At 39.0% G+C, this 22,172-nt stretch overlaps 1 protein-coding gene across 6 annotated transcripts in view; it reads right to left on the minus strand.

Annotated features, from left to right (window-relative positions):
* Nucleotides 1–326: 326 nt before the first annotated feature.
* Havcr1 (hepatitis A virus cellular receptor 1) overlaps nucleotides 327–22,172 on the minus strand; it is a 32,390-nt gene continuing 10,544 nt past the window's right edge. For 2 of the 6 annotated variants that reach the window (XM_046459944.2, XM_046459949.2), the window contains 7 exons: nucleotides 21,470–21,808; nucleotides 17,895–17,978; nucleotides 14,451–14,555; nucleotides 10,845–10,900; nucleotides 7,967–8,075; nucleotides 6,120–6,156; nucleotides 327–3,651 (listed from right to left, as the gene is read on the minus strand). In XM_046459944.2, the coding sequence (XP_046315900.1) occupies nucleotides 3,537–3,651; nucleotides 6,120–6,156; nucleotides 7,967–8,075; nucleotides 10,845–10,900; nucleotides 14,451–14,555; nucleotides 17,895–17,978; nucleotides 21,470–21,808 (845 nt within the window). In that variant the 3' untranslated portion in view covers nucleotides 327–3,536. The remainder of the gene's footprint in view (nucleotides 3,652–6,119; nucleotides 6,157–7,966; nucleotides 8,076–10,844; nucleotides 10,901–14,450; nucleotides 14,556–17,894; nucleotides 17,979–21,469; nucleotides 21,809–22,172) is intronic. The other 4 variants (XM_046459946.2, XM_046459945.2, XM_046459948.2 and 1 more) reach the window with 4 other exon arrangements.

Genomic DNA, 22,172 nt, shown 5'->3' on the forward strand with positions numbered 1-22,172 from the left:
CATGGGTAGCTAAGGGATGATGGTAAACATCTCACAACATACAGGACACCCCTGCAACAAAGTTTTCTGACCCCAAATGCCATTAAGAAGCCAGTCTGTATCACAATTTTTTCTTTTGCCTTAGCACTAATGATTAATAGGAATGGTGGATTTTATGTTTCTTCCCTGCTCAATCTCAACTTCATAAGAACTGGAGTTCCAGAATGGTTGTTGTTATATCTCCAGAACAGCACCTGGTGCCAAATTTTGACACTTTGGTCATGTCCCAGCAAGGTGAAGATTCCTGGCCCAACCTGAAAGATGAGTCTGAGAAAATGACAAGCCAGTTTTCAAAAAGAGCAAACAAATCTTATTTATTAACAAATGCACATACAACCACGAGGAGTCCCCTGCTTTCATTGCTTTCATGCGCTCACAGAATCACCCTATCTTTACAGCTATCAGTGAATGAACGTTTATGCTATTTCTTAAAGATATGCAAATGTTCCTAAGTTTGAATACACAGTCTTAATCATAGCCACATCCTCTTCCTTCAGGACAGATTATAGGTAATGGAACCTCAATTGTATCTTGAAGGATAAAAACAAAATTCAAGATGATCTATAAGGTTGATATATTTACAGAAAAAAGTCATAATAATGAAATCTCTCCCCTTTCTTCTTTGTTACCATCCTCCATCCCAGTTATTGACAATTTTTTTCTGTAGTATAAGGTAATAATTAAACTATTCAACATTAACTGTTTCAAAAAGAAACATTGTTTTTTAAAGAGATATCATAGAACAAGAGATTTATGAATGTAATATATTATAATTACCAAGCATGCATGCTAGCCCTGCTATTACTACAAAATCTACTAGGAGAAAATTATGCATTCTTTAGTGTTTTTGCCTTTTCAAAGACTTCTCCCCACCCCCGTTTTTGCTACTGGGAATTGAACCTAGGGGCAGTTAACCCACTGAGCTATATTCCCAACCCTTTTTTTTTAATATTTTATTAGAAACAGGGTCTCACTGAGTTGCTTAAGTCCTCGATAAATTGCTGAGGCTAGCTTTGAACTCAAGGTCCTCCTGCCTCAGCCTCCCAAGATGCTGGGATTACAGGCATGCACAACCACACCCAGCTTCAAAGATTTCTTACAAGTAACATTACATTAGAATTACCACTAAACACCAAGTTAGGTATGGAGAAGATTATACCTAATAGGTGAAAAAGCTGAGCATAAAGAACAAGTTATCCTAATGTCATCTAGTGTCACTGATAAAAAGATTAAAAATCAAGTCTTATTCTTAATCCTGTGTACTGATGGGCTTCCACTCACTTCCCATGTAATTTGTTTCACACAATTCTACTAGATACTGAGCTTGTGTGTTCAAACAAGTTTTGGAAATGCAAGATTAAACAGTACACTAGATTCCCAGATCTTTTAGCGTGGATAATAAATCTCCAGGAACAATGTGGAGACTAGAGCAGACATCATAAACTCAAAGCCCTACAGAAAACAGGCAAGAATCAAAAGTGAGTGGGCCAGAGAGCAGCACCCTGAGGGTAGAGCCCCAGCTAAGGGACCCCTGGACCACTTAAGCATGCAGCCCAGACTGGAGGACCTGGGTTCCATCCCCAGCATGTGCAAACAAAACAAAATAAACAAAACCAAAAGAGTACTGTCTACTTGACAAGCTTTCCCAATGATACTGCAAATCTAGATTTTTATTTCAAAGCCACAAATTAATGCATGTTGCCTCAGATTCAAGAAAAAGAATCTGAGGCAAGAAAGAATACACTCTAGTTGGAACATAATACATTTTTAGACTTTACCAGGCTGACTCCATCTGGCAAACCCAGAATAGAATGTATACAGATCTCATTTGCCCACAGAACCCTCACTCAGAAGACCTCGTGATTTCCTAGAACTCTGCAGAACAGTGTGAAAATGTGGTCTTTGACAGCACGCTCCCAGACCACTATGGCATGAGTAGCTCTGAACCCATGCCATGATTTCATGGTTCACTCAAATTGAAATTGAAATTACTACCCAACCCTATTAAGTGTTCATATGGAAATTTTTTTCTGACAATACCAGCTCTTGCACATTTAAATTTCTAAATAATCACATGAGTGACTGAAGACTGAAGATTCCTTATAATACACCTCTCTTTAACTCTTGGCAAAACCAAAGTGTCATGGAACTACCAGAAAAAGAAAAAAGACCTTGGAATTAATTAGAGAAGAAAAAGACCCTACAACTTTCAGCTTTCTGAAATAACTTTAAATATGAAAGTGGTCTGGAAATCAATTAGAAATATAGAATTTTAGAAGACACTAATGATAATTTTAAGCATTATTAGACTTGCAGTAGAGAAGGCAGACAGTCCTTTTTCCTACTCCCTCATTTTTCCCCTTCATTTCTGACCCTCCTCATTCTGAAAATTAGTTCAGAGAGCCTGTTGGTTGTCTACAAAAATGACTAGCATCAGCTGGGAGCAGTGGCACAGGCCAATAATCCCAGTGACTGAGGAGGCTGAGGCAGGAGGATCACAAGTTCAAAACCAACCCCAACAACTTAGACAGGCCCTGAGCAATTCAGCAAGACCCTGTCTCAAAGTAAAAAAATAAAATAAAAATAGCTAGGGGTGTGGCTCAGTGACAAAGCACCCCAGGGTTCAATTCGAATACCAGAAATAAAAGAAGGAAGGAAGGAAGGAAGGAAGGAAGGAAGGAAGGAAGGAAAGAAGAGAGGGAAGGAGGGAGGGAAAAAATTTGCCTAGCACCATGGCACAAGTGCAAGTAGAAGTAGCATAAATGTACGGAACCCCAAGGTAAATAGTTTTCTTCCCCTGGAGTCTACTTGGTCCACACTTCCTACTGCAGGTCTTCGTGGCTAAAATATCCATCCTGATCCACAGATCAGTCCATTCATTCATAACATTTCCAGAGCCAGGAGAAAACATATATTCCTAAGGTAGTGAAATTACACCCATTTCTATGTCCCCATGGGGGAAATAAAAACCTGCAGTCCCTTATGAATTGAACTTAGGAAACATAAGAAAGGTAACATTTGGAGTTACAATATAACAATAAGAGGTAATCATGAAAGGCTTCCAAAGGAAGTCTTCAGTTGATTTTTTTTTTTTATTCTTAAAAACTGTTCCTCTCTTTTTTTTTTTTTTCCTGACAGTTTTGGACAAATTTCCCTTCCTGTATCACTAATCAATTTTTTAATGGATATAAGAATGATTGGGGGGGGTGGGTTTCTAAAGAAAATACAGAATTCTAAACTGTTCATGGGTGAAAGAATGTTCTACAATGCCTGGAAAAACTGAGCTAGTTTTAGTATAAAAATTAGAATGCTGTTAATGAGTTTGTACAGAGCTTTGAGCTAGAGAGTCACTCTATCTGATGTGGCTGACTTGTTGGAATGCCAGGAGAAATGATGGAGAAAAGTGATCCTGGAGTTTAAAAGGAGGCAGACATGGTGATATCCGGTCACTACCTTCTGCAGACATGGACTTAAAACCCCAAGTGTGCCCCTGGGTCTTATTCCATGACATAAAGATTATCCTCAATGATGTACACGTTGTCTTCTGCTCGGGCTCGTGCATTTGCTTCACTTTGCAGGACTCCAATTTGAGGACCAGTCAATGAAGCCATGCTGCAGAAAGTGTTGAAGAATAACATGAGTAAAGAAAAAGAAGATCACTTCTAAGGAAGGAGCAGCACTTGTATTTATGATCCAGCAAGACTGGATATTTGAGAATCTAAGAGCCCTGTTCACAAAAACTATAAAACGAATTGTACCTTCTGGAAATGAGAAAGTGTTGCCCTGAAGATTAAGCTACAGGAGAGTATATAAACAACCTAAGAACTATTTAAAAAATATATATACTGGTGTCCTTCAGGGTATCATATAATAGAATACAATAATGGGAAAGGTAAAAAGACAGATATCTGACACGGAACTGAGTTACTAAATAAAGATGCATAATTTTTTAATGTGGCTAAGAACTGGTTGACTGGTGTGTTTACAACTGTGGATTGTGACCTTCTGTAAAAGGCTATTTAACTGCTTAGTGATCTATACCCTGGAAGATATAGAAAAGTCTTGGATGTAATGGAATAGTACTGTTTTACTAATGTGTACCAGATCATGGTGTCAGAAAACCTTACTGTGATTGATGATCAAATTTCAAAATCAGGGGTTGATTGCTTTTATCACGCATATGCTCACACACACCAAGTGCACAAAAGGGCAGACAATGGAGAGGAAGGCTGTAATTTTTTGGAGAGAACTGCTGGTATTCCATGTGCCTGCCTTTCACATGAGTGCCAGGAGATGCTTTAGTAGGACTACTTGGAGAGTCTACTCTGTACCTCCTGTTATGTGGGGTACCCACAGTGGATGGATGTTTGAGTCTCATAGGAATCAAGGAGGTACAAACCAGGGAAGAAACAGATTTAACACCTGTGAGGGGTTTGATATGGCTGGCATTTTGTAATTTGTATATAGTGACAGTTTCTACTACTGAAAATGTGGAACCTGAATCTTCATTCATCCCCAGATGAAGAACAAGCCCCCACTGATATATTTAAGGCAACATTAGAAGGCGTGGGGTATAGCTCAGTGGTAGAGGGCTCACCTAGCATGTGCAAGACCCTAGGTTTCATCCCCAACCCTGCAAAAAAATTCAATTAATTTTTAAAAAATGAGATAAAACCTCTCTATGGTCCTTAAAATGGCTTAGTTATAGATCTATGAAAACAGTTTAGGTGTCAATAAGCTCAAATGAGTCAGTGTGATATAAACACCAAAAAGAAAATGTCATGAGGAAATCTCACATTAAAATATGTACTTTTTTATATTTTACATTTTATATAATGTTTTTTCTTTATGATTTAATGCAAAAAGTGAACCTCTTAAAAAAAGATAACTGTAGAATATTCTTAAGAATAGAAAACAAATAGCTAAAAGGATACAATGTTCCATGACCTTTCACCAATAAGAAGCATTTCCTTTTCCTTTTTTGAAGCAGTTGGTGAAAACTATTTATGAGCCTGGGTCCCTGAGATTGAGTCCTTTATGTACTGTGTAGTGTGACCTTGGATGTCCCTCCATATTTCTGAACCTGTTTCTCTAATCTGTAAAATGAGGCTAATAATACTGCCTACCTCTTAGGTTTATGGTGGTGAAGGGCATGATTGAAATAATAAAAGCCAGCGTGTCCTTCGCAATGTGCTGGACCCTGTCCAAGGCACGGTCTAGGGATTGCCATGTCATTAACTCAGACACCGGTGAGTCTGTGTAAGCCTCCGATGAAGGAGAACTAGGAATAATGGAGGGCAGCCCAAGAGGCATGGATACTGAGTCAAAGAATGTCCTTGCTCAGAGCCATGCTGAAGGGAATGAAGCAGGCCTAGTTGGCTTCACTGGGAGCAGGGGACTGCCCGCCACAGATGCACTAGAGGGGATCTAAGCTTTAACTGGGCAGCAGGCAGGACAGACAGAAAGAGCTTCACAAATAGAGTAAACTTCAGTGCCCTCAGGGGTAAAGGAGTGGAGCAGGCTGCATGTGGGGGGAGCTGTGGTCAGAGCCTTTGCCCATCTTGCCCCTTCAGCCAGGAATTATCCTCCTCCAAATCATCTGCTCCCTTGGGCTCAATCAAAAGTTCATCTCCCTGCTCTGTTATCCTTGGTGTTTGTCTGCAGGCATGAAAAGGGCCTTGTTTATTTATTTTTTATTTTTCTCTGTTTTGTTCATCAACTTGTAATATAATAGGTGCTCAATCAATGCTCAATAAAATAAAAGGTTGAATAAAGTGTAAGAGTGAATCAATACAATTCCTTCAATATACAGCTCTGTCAAGCAATTCATTTCTTTTCACCTAAGAGCGTAGGATTGAGGTGCCCCTTCTGCACAGGTTCTGCCACAACTGTACGGAAATACAGAAAGCCAAAAATGTCACTGCAAGGTATGGATAACAACAGAGGTGTCACTAAACTAGAATTTCAGGATCCAAGGTGTTGAATGGGTAGTTTAGGAGAAGAGTGGAGAGGAATTTCTCTTTATTTTTCACTCCAGTAAGGACATCAAAAGATATCTACCCCAAACCTTTCAAGCTTACCTTAGTGGCTGCATCTTCTTTCTGAATAAGAAATACTCTAAATAGGGAAGGAAGATGGGTTGAACATTTTAGTAAAAGAGTCCATGATATCTTCTTGCAATCAAGTCTATTATTTTGTTGTGACTTGAGCCCTTCCCCCGTGACTTCAACAATTCCTTCCTGTGTCCCCACTCGAGTCTACAGGACCCAGGCACACTCTTTATTGCTCAGTGTCTCATTTTCAGTAATGTCTGGGATGTTCACCCACATATCCTGACTTGCTATAATGGGAATTACTAAATTATCTTTCATTTAAAAAAATGAGCCAGGCATGATGGTGTACACCTGGCTCAGGAGACTGAGTCAGAGGGACCACAAGTTCCAGGCCAGCCTCAGAAACTTAATGAGGTCCTCAGCAACTTAGCAAGACCCTCTATCAAAATAAAAAATGAAAAAGGCTGGGGATGTGGCTCAGTGCTTAAGCACCTCTGGGTTCAGTCCTCAGTACCAAAAAAAAAAAAAAATTATTTTTTAATTTAAAAAACTGAAAAAGCCCGTGACTTTTTTAATAAGCTACTAGAAAACAGGCATAAACCAGGTTTGTCCTAGGCTACCTAGGACATAAGATCCCATCCAAGAGGTCACCTCTTATCAGAGACTTTTTTCAAATTTTATACTCCCAGTAATCCATCTCCTTAAGAGAGAATAAGTAACTGTTTTTGTTAAAGAGGGGAACATATTTAAGGTATTTTACCCAATTTCCAAATAATCATTTTGGCTAACCAAGTTCTAAATTATCAGGTAGAAATTTCCTTAAATTTAACAAGTATAATCAGTTTTCAGTTTTCTGCCCAGACCCATGGAGTAGATTGGTAATGAGTTCATGGATAATGTTGTACAAAATAGATGACTGAGATTCTTTCATGAGGGGCAGTTTACATTGAGAGAAACACAGCAGACACACACACACACACACACACACCTCACAAAAGGGGCATGAAGCCCTGGGTGGCTGCTTCTTGAAGACCTTTGTTCTAATCCTATTCTGCAAATAGTTCCCCCTCCATGCTTCATGTACTAAATAAGTATTCTGGTGTCATCAACAATATCACCCCACGGGGACAAAAAAACATATCTTGAGGGGAGGAGAGAGGACACTGTGTGTGTTACAATGGCCTGTCACCTCCAAATCTCAAATCTATGCAGCACATTCTTATTTCTGTTTTGTTTTTTTCTTTCTTTCTTTCTTCTTTTTTGGTACTGGGGATTTAACCCAGGGATGCTTAACCACTTAGCAATATCCCCAGCCCTTTTTATTTACTTATTTTATTTTGAGATAGGGTCTCACTAAGTTGCGTCGGGCCTTGCTAGGTTGCTGAGGCTGGCCTCAAATTTTCAATCCTTCTGTTTCAGCCTCCATAGCCATTGGGATTACAGGCGTACACCACCACACCTGGCAACTCTTATTTCTTAGTATTTAATTTCTTTTATGGAGAACTGATATTGAATTTTTCTCTTCAGGGAACCAATAATTTAAAAACAAAGAACAAAGTTAAGAAACAATGATATGAAGCAAAACTTCCACTAAAATGTTAGCTCCATGAGATTTACAGAGATTTATGGCAAAAAAAAAAAAAAAGATATTTTCTAAGTAAATAGTAACAGCCGTGGACTTACCATATGCCAGAAATCATTCCCAGCACAACCCTTGAGGAAGAGGCCCTACCACGTGTGTTTTACAGATGAGCATTTGGGGACTCAGGGAAGTCATGTGATTCCAATCACATGCCCCATGGAGTCACTTAAGTGCAGACAGTGTCTGTAGAACCCTTGCTCTAGTCATTGGGAACAACCTGGAAATGACTTACTTTTAATAATTATGACAATCGAAACAGCAAGCAACACCAAGGTGGAAATTGTGATTCCGACGTAGAGTCCGCCATTGGTCATCCCTGGGCTTTGTGCTGGGAAGACCTGCTAAGGAAACAGCAGCAGACTGAAAGAGTCTCCCTGAGAATGATGAATAGAAGGCAGTTGTTTGCATATGTTGCCACCCCCCATCCATCGGCACCAGACACAACTTCTAGAAATTGAGACAAGACCAAAGAATTTCAGTGAAATTCTGTGATGACCTGAAATTCAAAATGTGCTTTAGGACAACAGAAACCTTTGTCAACATTCAAACTGTTTGCTTAAAGCAGGTTTGTGTATAATGCATGCAAATTATGTATGTTTCAAAAGTCAATAGGCTATTTTCATAAATGCATGGTCCTATGATATAAGAAAGAAAATAAACAGTTTTGTTCATATATAAGTTGACTTGATCTGATATACGACGTGCTTCATTTTTGAATTCGATCCTTTACTGTAGTCTGTATTTTTTTTAAATATAATTCAAGATTCTGTGTTATGATAAAGACTTGGAAAGTAGCCCTGCTCACAAACATGACCCTGAGTAACACTTTAGTAATCAGGTGGAATTGGGTGGAATTGTAGAATTGTGTTTAAATCTCCTAGTGCAGATCATAAGGGGATGCTACATCCTGAAAGAACCCTGAAACATACCAGGTTATCATGTTAGGCACGATAGTTTCTCTCTAATTCCAAGGGGAGTCCATTGGATAGTGAAAGTGAAGGATCAGAGAAACAGATCAAGTGTTTTCCCATATAAGAGGTTAACCTCTGAAGTAGAATCCCTACTCTTCTACTTAGTTGCTGTGGACAAGTTATTTAGCCTCTTTGAACCTCTGTTTGCATATATAATAGAGTTTATAGTAAGTTCACAGCTGTTACTATTTACTTACAAAAAGTCTCTTTTTTTGCCATAAATCTCTGTCTCATGGAATTTTTGCTTTTTGCATATTTAATAGGGTTCTTGGGTAAGGTGCTATTAGGTATTTCTTGGTGAACCCTATAAAGAATATAGAGGAAAGTAACTGGGTCATCATGGCTTAGAAGGGACCTAGAAAATATATGGGAGGGAAAGAATATGCTGTTATGAGGAGGAAAAGGGATAGGCAGTTGGAGAATGGAGGTCAAGGAAGCAGGCTTTGCTTTCGTTTTTTGATTATATGACATAAATATTGCATGTTTATTTTAGAATACTCAGCTAAGCATAAAAAAGGAAATTAAACTCAACCAATATCTAATATCGAGAAACAAGTACTATTACCAGTTTGCTTTATGGATTCTTTTCAAGTTTTGTCTCTCCAGGGTCTTTTCTGAACAGGAAAAATTACTAAATTGCATATATAATTATATATATAAAAGTTATCTTACACAGCACAGGCACTGATCAGTCTGATGAATATAGATAGAATCTGTATGTTTTGGCTAGATATCTAGATCTTGACATGTTTATTCAAAGCACAAAAAAAAAAGCACATTTTTGCTACTGTTGATCTTGAACATGCTTCTAAATTGCCTCTACTTGCTGCTATATATACCCGTTCTGCACATAACTAAGGTCACTCATCATTCAATGTTTTGTTTTTTAATAATAGCTATAAGTCTGATCGTTTAGCAACACAATAAATATTCATATAATGGTAGTTCTGATATCGCTCCAATACCTACAGATTCTATCTACCTTCATCAGACCAATCAGGGCCTGGTGGTGTAAGATAATTTCTAAAATATCACTCCTATGTAGTCTTTTTTTTTTTTTTTTTTTTTTTTTGGCAGGGCATACTGGGGATTGAACTCAGGGACACTCAACCACTGAGCCACATCCCCAGCTCTATTTTGTATTTTATTTAGAGACAGGGTCTCACTGAGTTTTAGCACCTCGCTTTTTGCTGAGGCTGGCTTTGAACTTGCAATCCTCCTGCCTCGGCCTTCCAAGCTGCTATGTAGTCTTATTGTCACTAAGGTATACAGCATGAGATCATTTGGTCCCACAATAAACAATTCCACCATGCCAGAGTTTTTGGAAGTTCTCTTTCAATGACTGTGTGTGTCCTTTCTCACAATTCACTATCAGAAGGACTATTCTCTGCCCTCAGACTCTATTTGTTGCCTCTGAACTACTTGCACATACTAAAACAAAGGCTGTTTCAGGAGGCAAAAGAAAAGACCTGATTGATAAGTTTGTCTAACTTCTTTGGAAAGACAAAAAACCCTGATAAGTATCATGAGACTAGGGCTCCTCTGATTTTTCTTGTGCTCACTGCAGAAAAAGTATGAGAATACCCTACAGAATCAAAATTAAGACCTTAATACCTTTAATAAGTCATCATATGAGAAGAGATATGTGCAGAAAAAAAAAATTCACAGAGGCTTAAGAATTTCCACATAGAATGGTCCCTGTGTGGGAAAAGGACATTAGTGGGTCTGTCCTTGGGCAGGACTCTTGCTTACTTTGTGTTTCTGTTTGGGAGGGCCTCTGCTCCATTCCATCCCAAATAAAACCCTTCATGGTATATTAACATGCTTTCCTTGAATTAGTTCATTGCTTTTTGTCCTAATTTTTGACCACAGCTAAGTTTGAGTGGTGTGTGTATGCGTGCATGCATATACGTTATTTAGTAAAATATCACCTAACAAACTGACACACCTCAATGAACTATTCAACTTAAAGCATCCTATTTAAGATTCCAATTCTTTTCTTCCTTCTCTCCAACTTTTTTTAAGGAGAAAAAATTCAATCTATGGCTACTCTTACAGAACTAGTCTTTAGATGCAAGTTTGCTTCCAGGAAGACAGACAAGTGAGCCTGACTAATAAAACAGGGAGGAATATGCTTACAGTCTCATTGTTTTGCCAAAGGCCATCTGAAGACTGTGTCATGGTGCTGTTCCCATCTGTTTAACAAGAAGGAAAAATTAATTAGAATTACAAAAATATTGGATTTTCACTGAAGAAACTATATATATATTTGCACTGCCTTCTGGCAATGAATGGAAAATTGAATAATTATACCACCAAATGCTGCTAGCCTCCCAAGAGTCGGGCCAAGCTATTAACATTTTAAAACCTTATCCTATGAGGTCATGGTTCCTCACCTTTCTATCATGGACTCTTTGACAATAGAATCTCTTTTAAAAATTTTGTTGTTGTTGTTGTAGATGGACACAATACCTTTATTTTATTTTTATTTATGTGGTGCTGAGGATCAAACCCAGTGCCCCACACATGCAAGGCAAACATTCTACCACTGAGCCATAACCCCAGCCCTGGACTCCTTTTTTTTATGGGGAGAAATATATGAACACAAAGTTTTACAATTTCATAGGAATCAGAAAAGTTCATTCATGCAACCAGACTAAATCACACTTGAAGGTAATCAATATTTTCATGCTGCTAAGAAACTGCAGATGAGCACCCAGAGGCTACCTGTGCACCTTAGGCTAGAACAGCCCTATTCAGAATGCACTTTAGAGGCTGGGGTTGTAGCTCAGCGGTAGTGTGCTTGCCTCACACGTGTGAAGTACTGGGTTAGACCCCAGCACCACATAAAAACAAATAAATGAAATAAAGGTATTGTGTTCATCTACAACTAAAAAAAAAAAAATATCATGATGTGTAAAACAAGATGCATGCAATTCTCAAGTTATATGCCAAAGTATTTAGATGTTGGTCCAGAAGCACATTAGAAAATATTTGCTATTATCAGCCACAAGACCAATGCACAATCTACTATTTAAGGGATGGGATTTTGTATAATAAGATATATTGACCCTGATGTTTTGAACATTCAAATTTTCCAAGTGTTTTTGGAACATTTAGTTTATAAGAGAATAAATCATTTTGTCCTTTGTTGGCATCTATAGGTCAAATACAGAAGTGTTTTTCCTGAGTATCTACCATATACTAAGCACTTCACATCCTAACCAGTTCTTTAGTCCTATTCTATGGGTGCTGTACCAAATGGACTGGTGAAACATGCTTCCAGCTTTAGCAAATGACATGAGCCTCTGCTTAGTGAGCACCACACACATTGCACTCTCACCAAAGGCAAACACTGAGGTCTATGCAATTCCCTAAAAATACACAGCCCCAGCAGGAATAAAATCAGATGAATCCTTCCCCTCCACCAAATATTTACATTACTATGTTTACACAGAATCAAAGGCAATATCTAGTTTAGACAGATCTAGAGTCTAGGCTCTGTGACTTATTATCACCTTCAGAATAGACCTGGGTGAAGTAGTAAAAATATTATGAACTTGAATTAGATAAAAGTGTTTATTCAATGCTTACAATGTTCAGTAGCAATGTGACCTTGATAATCAGAGCCCTTTGCAAACACACGTAGGCACATATACATGTATGCATATGCATTTGTGTGTAAATCTATATATAAATATATACACAAATATACAGATGTTTCTTGCCAGCATCTATTTAAACTATAAGCTATTAAAAGTATATATTTAATTTGGTATAATTAAATTAGATGATGCATGTAAAGTACTTAACACTATGTTGGAAAATATCCGTTTTAACATCATCATCATCACCATTGTTGTAGGACAGTGGAGCAGAGGGTGGAGGTGAGACCATGCAATGCCCCCACATCCTTTGCTGTTGTCATCCAGTGGAATGGCCGGGGGCATGCAGCTAGTAACTGGTGGCTGAACTGGGAACTGTGTGTCTCCAAAGCAGAACTATAAGTCTTCCTATTCTGCTTTGAAACAATTCAATGAGATAACGCGTAAGCTTCCTGGCACACATCTTTTGAAGGTGGGTGGCTGGCCATATGACAACCTAAATCCCTTCCAGACCTAACATTCTTTGCTTCTGTGGAGGTTTAATCGGCTGAGGGTTGACATGGACACAGTGAGGACTTGGCAGTCACACAAATCCTGGGGACACAGCTGTTCAGGTGTCTGTTTCACTCTGGAAGACCCTACCTTGACCAGGTTTTGGTGACATGATATTTTAGAGAATGATTCCCCATTCCTACCTTTTTCCTCCCCACATACTCAAAGATGGGGTGCAGCTGCTCCCACTGCTGTTACCTTGTGTTTCTATCTATTTTCATTTTGTTTTTGTGCCTGGAAATAGTTTCCACTAAGGACTCCACTTTCCAAACCAAATGTCACCATTATCTAATCCCTACTGAATGTGTCCCTGTGTGAATTTCACGGCAGGTCCATTTTAAATTAACCAGTTTCCAGGAATACTTGGCAAAAGGGAGGCCATAAGGGGGTGAGGGCCCACAGATTGCAACCACTGAGTAGAATGAGTCACACACACACATGGAGTCCTGCAAAGCTTGACCTTGTTTGGTTACAGCACAGGTACAAGGACACGTAAGCCAGCTCTGAATCACAAAGAGGTTCTGTATGCCATGTGCTCTACACTTGAGCACTGTGGGTAACAAAGTGCATTAGCTGAGAAATATGACAGGCTTCTGTGTCACCTTTCCTCATCAAGAAAAGACAGATTAACTCCATATTTCTAAAGAGTAGAGATTTTATGGGGCCTGGGCAATAAGGCAGAATGTTCAGAGGGAGAAGCAGGATCTCAGTGTGACATACATCCTTGGTGCTGTTTTGGTCCATTTGGGCTGCCATAACAAAATGCCCCAGGCAAGTTAGTTGACAAAAGAAATTTACAGGTCACAGTTTTAAAGGCCAGGAAGTGCAGGATGAAGTTCATCACTTCCTCAGAGACAGTGTCTTTTGTGAGTCCCCAAGTGAAGAAAGGGCAAATTAGCACCCTCAGGCTTCTTGATAAAGGAACCAATCTCATTCATGAGGGCAGGGCCCTAGTCACCTCCCAGATGCCCCACCTCTAAATGCTATTGCTTTGAGGATTAGATATCCATATTTTAATTTGTGGGGGGACATAAACATGTAGACCGCAGCACCACCTCTGAATGCCCATGTAAATACAAGATTGCCAAGGTAGCTAGGATCCCCCAGGTTGTACTTAGGAGGAACCTTGGAGGAAACAACATGGATGGACATTTTGGTATTTGGATTTAATTGTTTTTAAGGCCCTGACCCAAGAGATCAAGCCCAGTAATGAGATTGGAGTCAAAACTGGTTGATTTGACTTAGGAAAATTGAGTCATATGTATGTAGATATTTCCAAATCATACGTGTTGCCTGTACTGGTCTTATGGATTCAGGATGTCCCAAGTAATAGTAGTAGCTGCCATTGTATCTATCACTTAACCCCTGTGTAACCATGTCCCAGGCCCTTCATCTCATTTAATCTTCCTAAGGATTCTATAAGATCAGCGGCATTACATCCATTCACATGTAATAAAACAGATTCAGAGAGAGTGGCCCTCCTCAGCCCTCATGTCAGAACTGTCTTACTCCAGAGTGAGTGCTCTCCCTGTCAATGGTTATCAAGATTCGGATACTCCCAGGGATTCAGGGGAGAGAATGTACTTACCTGTTGGGCAATAGTAGAGTGGTAAGCTGGCAGAGGATGTCCTTGTTTCCTGCAGGGTCTTAGTCTGGGTCTCTGCAGCCTGAGTTGTAGTAGGTAAAGTAGCTACTAGAACAAAAACAACAGAAGAACCATGTTCCATTTGTGGAGGGAAATTTGCACCCCGAACAAAAGTAAAAAACAAAACAAAACTGAAATTATAAATTACCACCAACTTCCCACAGTTCCCTCACCTAGCTTTCCTCAGGAAAAATGGCTCCCACCTACCCACTTCCAGCCATTCTAACTCCTCTTAGAGATTTACTCAAGGATGGCCTTCAGGCTTTGTACTGCTATCTAGTCACTTTATTATAATGACAAGAATGTGACCCAGAGCCAGGGCTGTAGCTCAGTGGTAGATTGCTTGCCTAGCACATGTGAGGCACTGGGTTTGATCCTCAGCACCACATAAAAATAAACAAATAAAGGTATTGTGTCCACCTACAACTAAAAACAAGACAAAAACTATTTAAAAAATCATCTAAATAAAATTCTAGATAGTTTTAACAAGAGACAGAATTATTTCCCTTCCTATTCTTCTAGTCATTTATACTTCCTTTAAATAAAGAGTCTACAACAGCACATCCTACACAGGATACCCAGTTAAGTTTCATTTTATTAATATGAGTAACATTTCACTTTCAGGGAACAGGGCCTGGAAATTTCCACTAACTTGCCCAAGTCTCTTCACTATGATGTCACTCTGGATTTCTTGACCCTACTTAAGTATACCAGATTGTCCACACATTTTTCTGGACAGATGCACATATTTGACCAACAGGTACAAAATTTAATTTACTGAGGTCTCTTCAAGATGACAAGGTTGCACAATATCTTGGCCTAGCTAATGATTTGCAACCCTAAAATCAGAGTTTCAGATAGACCCTGAACCCCTCTCCTTCTGCACTTGCATTCTAACCATTCCTTTGTTAAGAGTGATTTCCTGTGTTATCTGACTCATCTTCCATTTCTCGTCAGAACTTTATTGAACCCAAGGTGTTGTGAATGCTATGCAAGCATCTATCATTCATGTCTCACCAGAAAGCTGATACTGCGAACTCTCTAATACAAAGCTATTTCCTTTTCCTTTTCTGAAATCTTTCCTTTCTTCCCTATTAAACAGCTTACCGATATACAGGCTTGGTCACCTGGCTCTTTAAAAGATGTTTACGTGGCTCCCTTAGAATACCACAGAATCTTGGAGCCAATTAGTGGTAGTGGCTGACCAAGAATTCCTGACCCTGGGCTTTCCTAACTGCCGCTCAGTGGTCTTCTGCATTGGCTTCCCCAATGCAGTCTTGAAAATTTTATGTTTCAACATTCCCTTTCTCGTGTTCTGACCTGTTTTCTTGTTTGTTTCTCATGCCCAAACATTTGGCTCTTTAGGGAACAAATTAACCAGAACAGCACAAGAGAATCAGATGGCCATTCTTAACCCAATTTAATTCTGTGCAAGAAATCTCCTGAGTTTAATTTTTTCCTCCAAGTTTGGGTCTTTGTGACAGTTTTCATTTCTCTTTCAACCTTATTTTCAGTTCTTCCATGAATATTTTAGGCAACTAGCTTATGCACCGAGAGACACAGATGTAAAACAAAGTGTCCCTGCGTAAGATTAGCTAGGGTGCTCACCTCCCTCCCGGACTGTGAAGATCAACTTTGAACCCAACCTCTTTAGGAAACTATCAGGATAAGATTAAGACTCTACTAATACCACACCCCAGGAGGTTCATGGAGCTTTAAATGAAGCCAGTAACTTTTCCATGTTTTCCAAACCAAGTCCACAAATACACCCACCTTAGCAATATTGAGAAAGTCCAAGAGATTCTCCAGTGTGTTCAATTGCCTGCAACAAACCTACTTTTCTTACAAATTTTTATGGCTCAAAAATGCCAGTTATAACCTAACATCCTCTCTTCCAAACTCAGGTCATAGCCCAATCCTTCAGATCCCTCTTGGTTAGATACGTAGTTTAATGGGAGTCCAGGGAAATCAAGATGTTCCATCAGATTGCTCTCACTAAGAGGCTGTGACACTTAGGTTACTCCTCAGAATCCAGAGTCACCTTAAGGGGTCAAAGTGCTTCAGGGGGCTTTGAGAATCTCTTCTAAAGGTTATTTTTTTAATCCTGGAAATAGAAGACTTGAGCTTAAACGTGTCTGTGGGACACGTTTCCCTCCCCTGTAAATCATTTTCTATTTTGTATTCAATCTTAACTTATCTGTGTTGAATTTGAAGTATGGACAATGTGACATGAATTGAGAGCATGAGCGGGTATATTTGACATCCCTGACATCCTTAAATATAATGCTCACTTATTAAATACGTAGCACTTTTGTGATTTCCACGCTATATCAATAAATTAAAGGGTCCTTGAAGCAAAGCAGTGTAAGACACTGACTGCCACCCAAAAGACAAGGTAGCTTTATAAAGCCATTATCATGTAGAATGTCAAAACAAGAAAATTCACTCAAACATAAAGCTCAGTGTTCCTGATAGAAGGCACCATCCAGCTGTTAAAAGTACCGGCCCCAAATTCAAATGAATAGAGATTGAACCCTAACTCAACTACTTTCTATCTTTATGATTTTCAATCATGAACATTTTTTGTGTGGGGGTGGGGGATACTGGGAATTGAACTCAGGGGTGAGCCACATCCCCAGCCTTAGTTTGTATTTTATTTAGAGATAGGGTCTCACTGAGTTTCTTAGCGCCTTACTTTTGCTGAGGCTGGCCTTGAACTCTGGATCCTCCTGCCTCAGTCTCCAGAGCCACCGGGATTATAGACCTGCACCACTCAACCAAGAACTTTTTGATTCTGTGTCTCAGTTCCCATAACTATAAGACAGGGTTGAATCACACCTATAATAGATATAACCTTCCTGAGAAATGAATGACAGAACATTGCAAAGCATGCAGCACAGTGTCTGGTGAACAGGAAACAGAAACATCAACTTGGTTGAAATATTATTTTCAACCGCAGGGCCCAACTTCAGAATGAACGAAATGAGTTCTGAATCCAAAGAGTGTAACTCTTGGCTTCTGGAATTCCCCATGTTTTCATCATAAATGGATACCCAGCTGAACCAGATCCACACCATCCCCATTGGGTAGGTTGGATCAGTGCTCCAAATAATTTTTTGGCTAATAATGAATCATTTTAGAATTTTATAAAAAGCAACGACTGCCCTCACTCTTCAAATGCTTATACATATCCAACATAAATGCTTAAACATACCCAACATTCAGGTAACTTGAGAAGAGGGTAGTATCACAGACCAAAGGAAGCCCAGGTTGGGAGCCCAGTTAAGAACCCTCACCCTCGATTGTACTTCTGTCTTGACACAATGCAGAGTATGGCCTGTAGCCTCTCATTAGAATGCCTAGGGTTCCAAACCTCATCTGTTTTACCTGGTTTGTGGTTCTGTGTGTGTGCTGGCGTTGAAGAAGCAGAGGTATAGACCTTAGGTGTCATAGGAACACTTGTGTCTCTGGCTGGAGTTAGAAATCAACATGAAAACAATGATTAATCAAACAGTAGGAAAGCAAGCACCCCATTCAAAAACTGTCCCCTTGCACACAAATGGGAGATGGTCTCTAGGCAGAATTCTCTGTCCTGAGTGCTTGTTCTTTGCCATAAGCCAAAAGGAAGCAGCAGCATTGAAAAGATTGGGAGGTAAGGACAGATATTTCACATTTACAATGAAGCAATTATTTTAAAAGACCAGTCATGCATATCATTCATTATGCATCCTTATAAATGACTGTGAGACAGGGAAGGTGTCTAGAGCCTGTACCTGTTGGGACACACGACTAAACCAGTCAGGGACACTCCAGGGGGAACATGGGCTGACATAAAATAATCACATAGAGACAGAGAAATACCTTTTCCTTTGGGTTCTGTGATAGCTCCTCTGACCCAGCTCCCACAAAGGAGGCAAGGCAGGCAAGAAAGAGAGCGAGAAGCACGTGCTGAACCCTTTTATTGGGGAGAAGCCATTCAAATGAGGCAAGGGGTCAGGGTTAAGGCTAGCTTCCTGATGCCTCGCTATCAGCAGGTTGACTGACATCTAGGAAGGCCACGCCCATCTCATGTGCTGTGTGGGGATCATAGGCAGAGCAACAGAAAGATGCTTACATTCCTTGTCCAAAGAGAGGGGCAACGTTGGCTCAGTCCACCCTGTGCACTCAGTGCTCATAGTTCACACACACACAGCCCATGACTGGCTTGCCACATCTACATTCTCATCGCTCAGGTCTAAGGGGCACTCGGTTCCTATGTGGCAGCTCCTGGTATGTACATTCCTTGCCCTCTTGGTGATAAGTGACTGACTTAAACAGTAGTTCTCAAGCCCACTGTGTTTACCAAATAGTGGTCCATTCTGTCCATCCTGAGGGTAGATGCCCCAAGGGCTTTCATCTAACTCAGGACTAAATCACACTCATCTACTATGCTAAAACACCTGCCACAACTTGTAGAAAGGAATTATATATTTGGTTACAAGGTGAACCAGACCTTCTAAGGTTGCTTCCCATCTAAGAGATACAGGTTGAGTATCCCTTATCCAAAATGTTTGAGAAGTATTTCAGAATTTGGATTTTTTTAAATTTCAGAATATTTGCATATACATAACTAGATATTTTAGGAATGAGACACAAATCTACATATAAAACCATTTATGTTTCATATACATTTTATACATATTGCCTGAAGGTAAGCTTCCATAATGCTTTCATTAATGCTGTGCATAAAACAAAGTTTCATACTGCAGAATTTTCCACTTGTAGGTAGTACCTGGACTATGTTAAAACTTTCAGATTTTGACATTTTGGATTAGGGATGCTCAACCCATTATTTAGGAATTGAAGTCAGCAAACTTTTCCTATAAGGGGCCACATAGTAAATGTTTTAGGTTTGGGAACCTAAAATATATGGTTTCAGTAGCAACTACTCAACCCTATCAATTTGCAAGCCACCACTGACAATGTATAAATGAATGTGTGTGGCTGTTCCAATAAAACTTTATTTATAAAAACAGTTGGTGGGCCAATTATATAATCTGGTTTGGCCCTGGAGCTATAGTTTGCTGATTTAACCTAAAGCAGAGCTGTAGGCTTGAACATATCCACTTTCCATCCCTTCACAGTTTAAAATCTAATCTCTGAGGAAAAAAAAAAGAATACATGCAAAAAGCAGATCAAAGGATGGGGAGGAGAAACTCTAATCAACTCATGAACTTTTCTTGCTTAGGGTATATTCCTCAGTAAGAAACTGGGAAACTACAAGGGTAGAAAGGGCTGTTAAGAAGCCCTTGGAGAGTTAAAGAGGAAGCTTAGAATTTTAAAAGCACAAAAACACTTAAGCAAAGAATTGGCTATTAGAGATTGTCACTTTGGCTCAGTTATGGACTCATGTTCTGACTGAACCAAACATTATTGTAAACATCTACCTATTAAAGAATTTCTAAACACTATAAAAGCCTCCTGCTAATTTTATTCTATGCTGTTTTTTAAAATTTAGCCAGGTCGATAATTTCACAACCTCAAGAAGGCTGCAATCATAATCCTATTATTTCTTCTCCACAAGCTGCCTCTCCACATCTTCCTACAGCACACTGTATCACCAGCTTTTTTTGGCTTCCTTAAATTGCCTCCGAGGCATAGTTTCTTCAGAGTCAGCTATTTATTCCAATAGAATTGACCTCATCTTGCTTGCCTTATAAGACAAACAAACCAAGTCCCAAAGCTGAGGGATTGCAAAATAAAGTTCCCCTTAATTTAAAACAAAGACAGGGCAGGGAGGGCTTTGAGGCTGTAGATCAGTGGCAGAGCGCTTGCTTGCCTAGCATGTGCAGGGACCTGGGTTCAATCTCAAATGCCCCAATAAATAAAATAAAATGAGAGCAAGAGAGACAGTTTATTGAGGCCACAGGTATTAGATTCGAGTGTCAAAATAAGACCTTAGTAGAAGGAGATTCATTAGGAAACAACACCAGAAACCAGGAAATCCTCAAGAATCTACTCCTTTCATCAAATAGTGAGAAAAGAAGAAAAATATAATGTTCCCAGATTTTTGGATTTCATGAACTTCTTATGAGCAACTGGTTAATAGGCATTGGGTGGCAAAAGCTTTCATATAAGGTCATTTTAATTTTTAAAGGGGGGTTTTGTGATAAGATATGATATCCAAGGTAGGGCAAGGAAAGTGTTAGAATTATATGCCTAAAGGTAGGAGTTCATAACCCACTTGAATCAAAGTGTGGAATATGATATGTCAAGAAATTTGTAATGTTTTGAACAACCCACAATAAAAAATTAAAAAAAAAAAGAATTATATGCCTAAACAATATTTATATGTGTGTATATACATATGTTTTCCATACATATAAATGTCATATATAAATAACTTACATTTAAAGTATTATAGCAATTTATATATAGTTGTTTATATATAAATTATATAAATAATTTTATATCTATAAAAATTTATATATATGTAAATGTTCAACAAGATTGAGTTGACAGCTGTTAAAACCAGATGTTGTATGTCTACACAGCAGTACCTTACATTACTCATTTTTGAGCTTTGAAATCCTTGGTGATTTTAAAATGTGAAGAATGGACATTTTAACATTCTTCTAAGACAAGATTTCAGGGGGAAAAAAGGGACAGTTTTTAAAGTTGAATAGATTCAGCTTGATAAAACTATTCATTATGTTTCACTATGGAAGAATAATGCGAGCAAGCATGTCTGAAGGAGGCTTTAGGGGGTTGTCTCTCATTCTAGCCTTTGGCCTTGAATCAAGGTTGGCCGAAGGACTTCATCTACGCAAATAAGTTATTCTGTTTCTCAAGAGCAAGTATTTGTCAGCAAACAGGATTATGTGAACCTTCTATTTCCCTATTAAAGGAAAACAGAAATTATTACCAAACAAAAAACTCAGTTAACTTCCAGGAAAAGATCAAAGGAAACAAAACAAGCTTACCTGGTTTAATCTCCAAGGATAAGGTGAGTTTCATATCATTAAACCACCCGCTATGCTCAATTCGACAACAATATAGGCCACTATCAGTCTTAGCTGCATTCTCTATGGTCAAAGACACATTCCCTTGCAAAAGGTTCCCCTCCAGCTTATAACGCCTGTGTTTCTGGAAGGTGACTTGAGATCCATCAGTCCAGATGAGTTCATTTGAGCATTTAGATGTAGGACATGCCCCTCGGCCCCAGCACATGGATGTGACTCCACTGGTGACTGAGTAGCTACAGGGAATAATGACCCGATGACCCACCACTCCACTCACTTGAGTATAGGAAACCACAGCATCTGAAACACAGGGAGCAGAAACTGAGAATGAGGTCTTGATATTTTCCTAAAATATTTTTTTCACTTTTTAATTTATTTATTCTCATGTTTCTTTTTACAGTTTGTTTCGTAGGCATGGCTTTATAGATTGATTTTGAAATTTTGATACTATAAACAGTTTTTAGCATATTCTTCAAATAAATGTTTTGTTTAATGGATATATTTGTAGACAATACAATTTATTTGCATTGGATGATTTTCAAGCTCTTCCTCATTATTACCATTGTAAGTAATGTGACAAAATCTTTCTATTAAACCTTTACTGTATTTAAGTTCCCTAGGGGGATAAATTTCTAAGAGAGAAATGACCAGGATAAAGGGAAGG

The sequence above is a fragment of the Marmota monax genome, unplaced genomic scaffold, assembly GCF_021218885.2.
Source record: "Marmota monax isolate L192 unplaced genomic scaffold, Marmota_monax_Labrador192_F-V1.1 WCK01_AAM20220418_F8-fsc00229, whole genome shotgun sequence".
NCBI lineage: Eukaryota > Metazoa > Chordata > Mammalia > Rodentia > Sciuridae > Marmota > Marmota monax.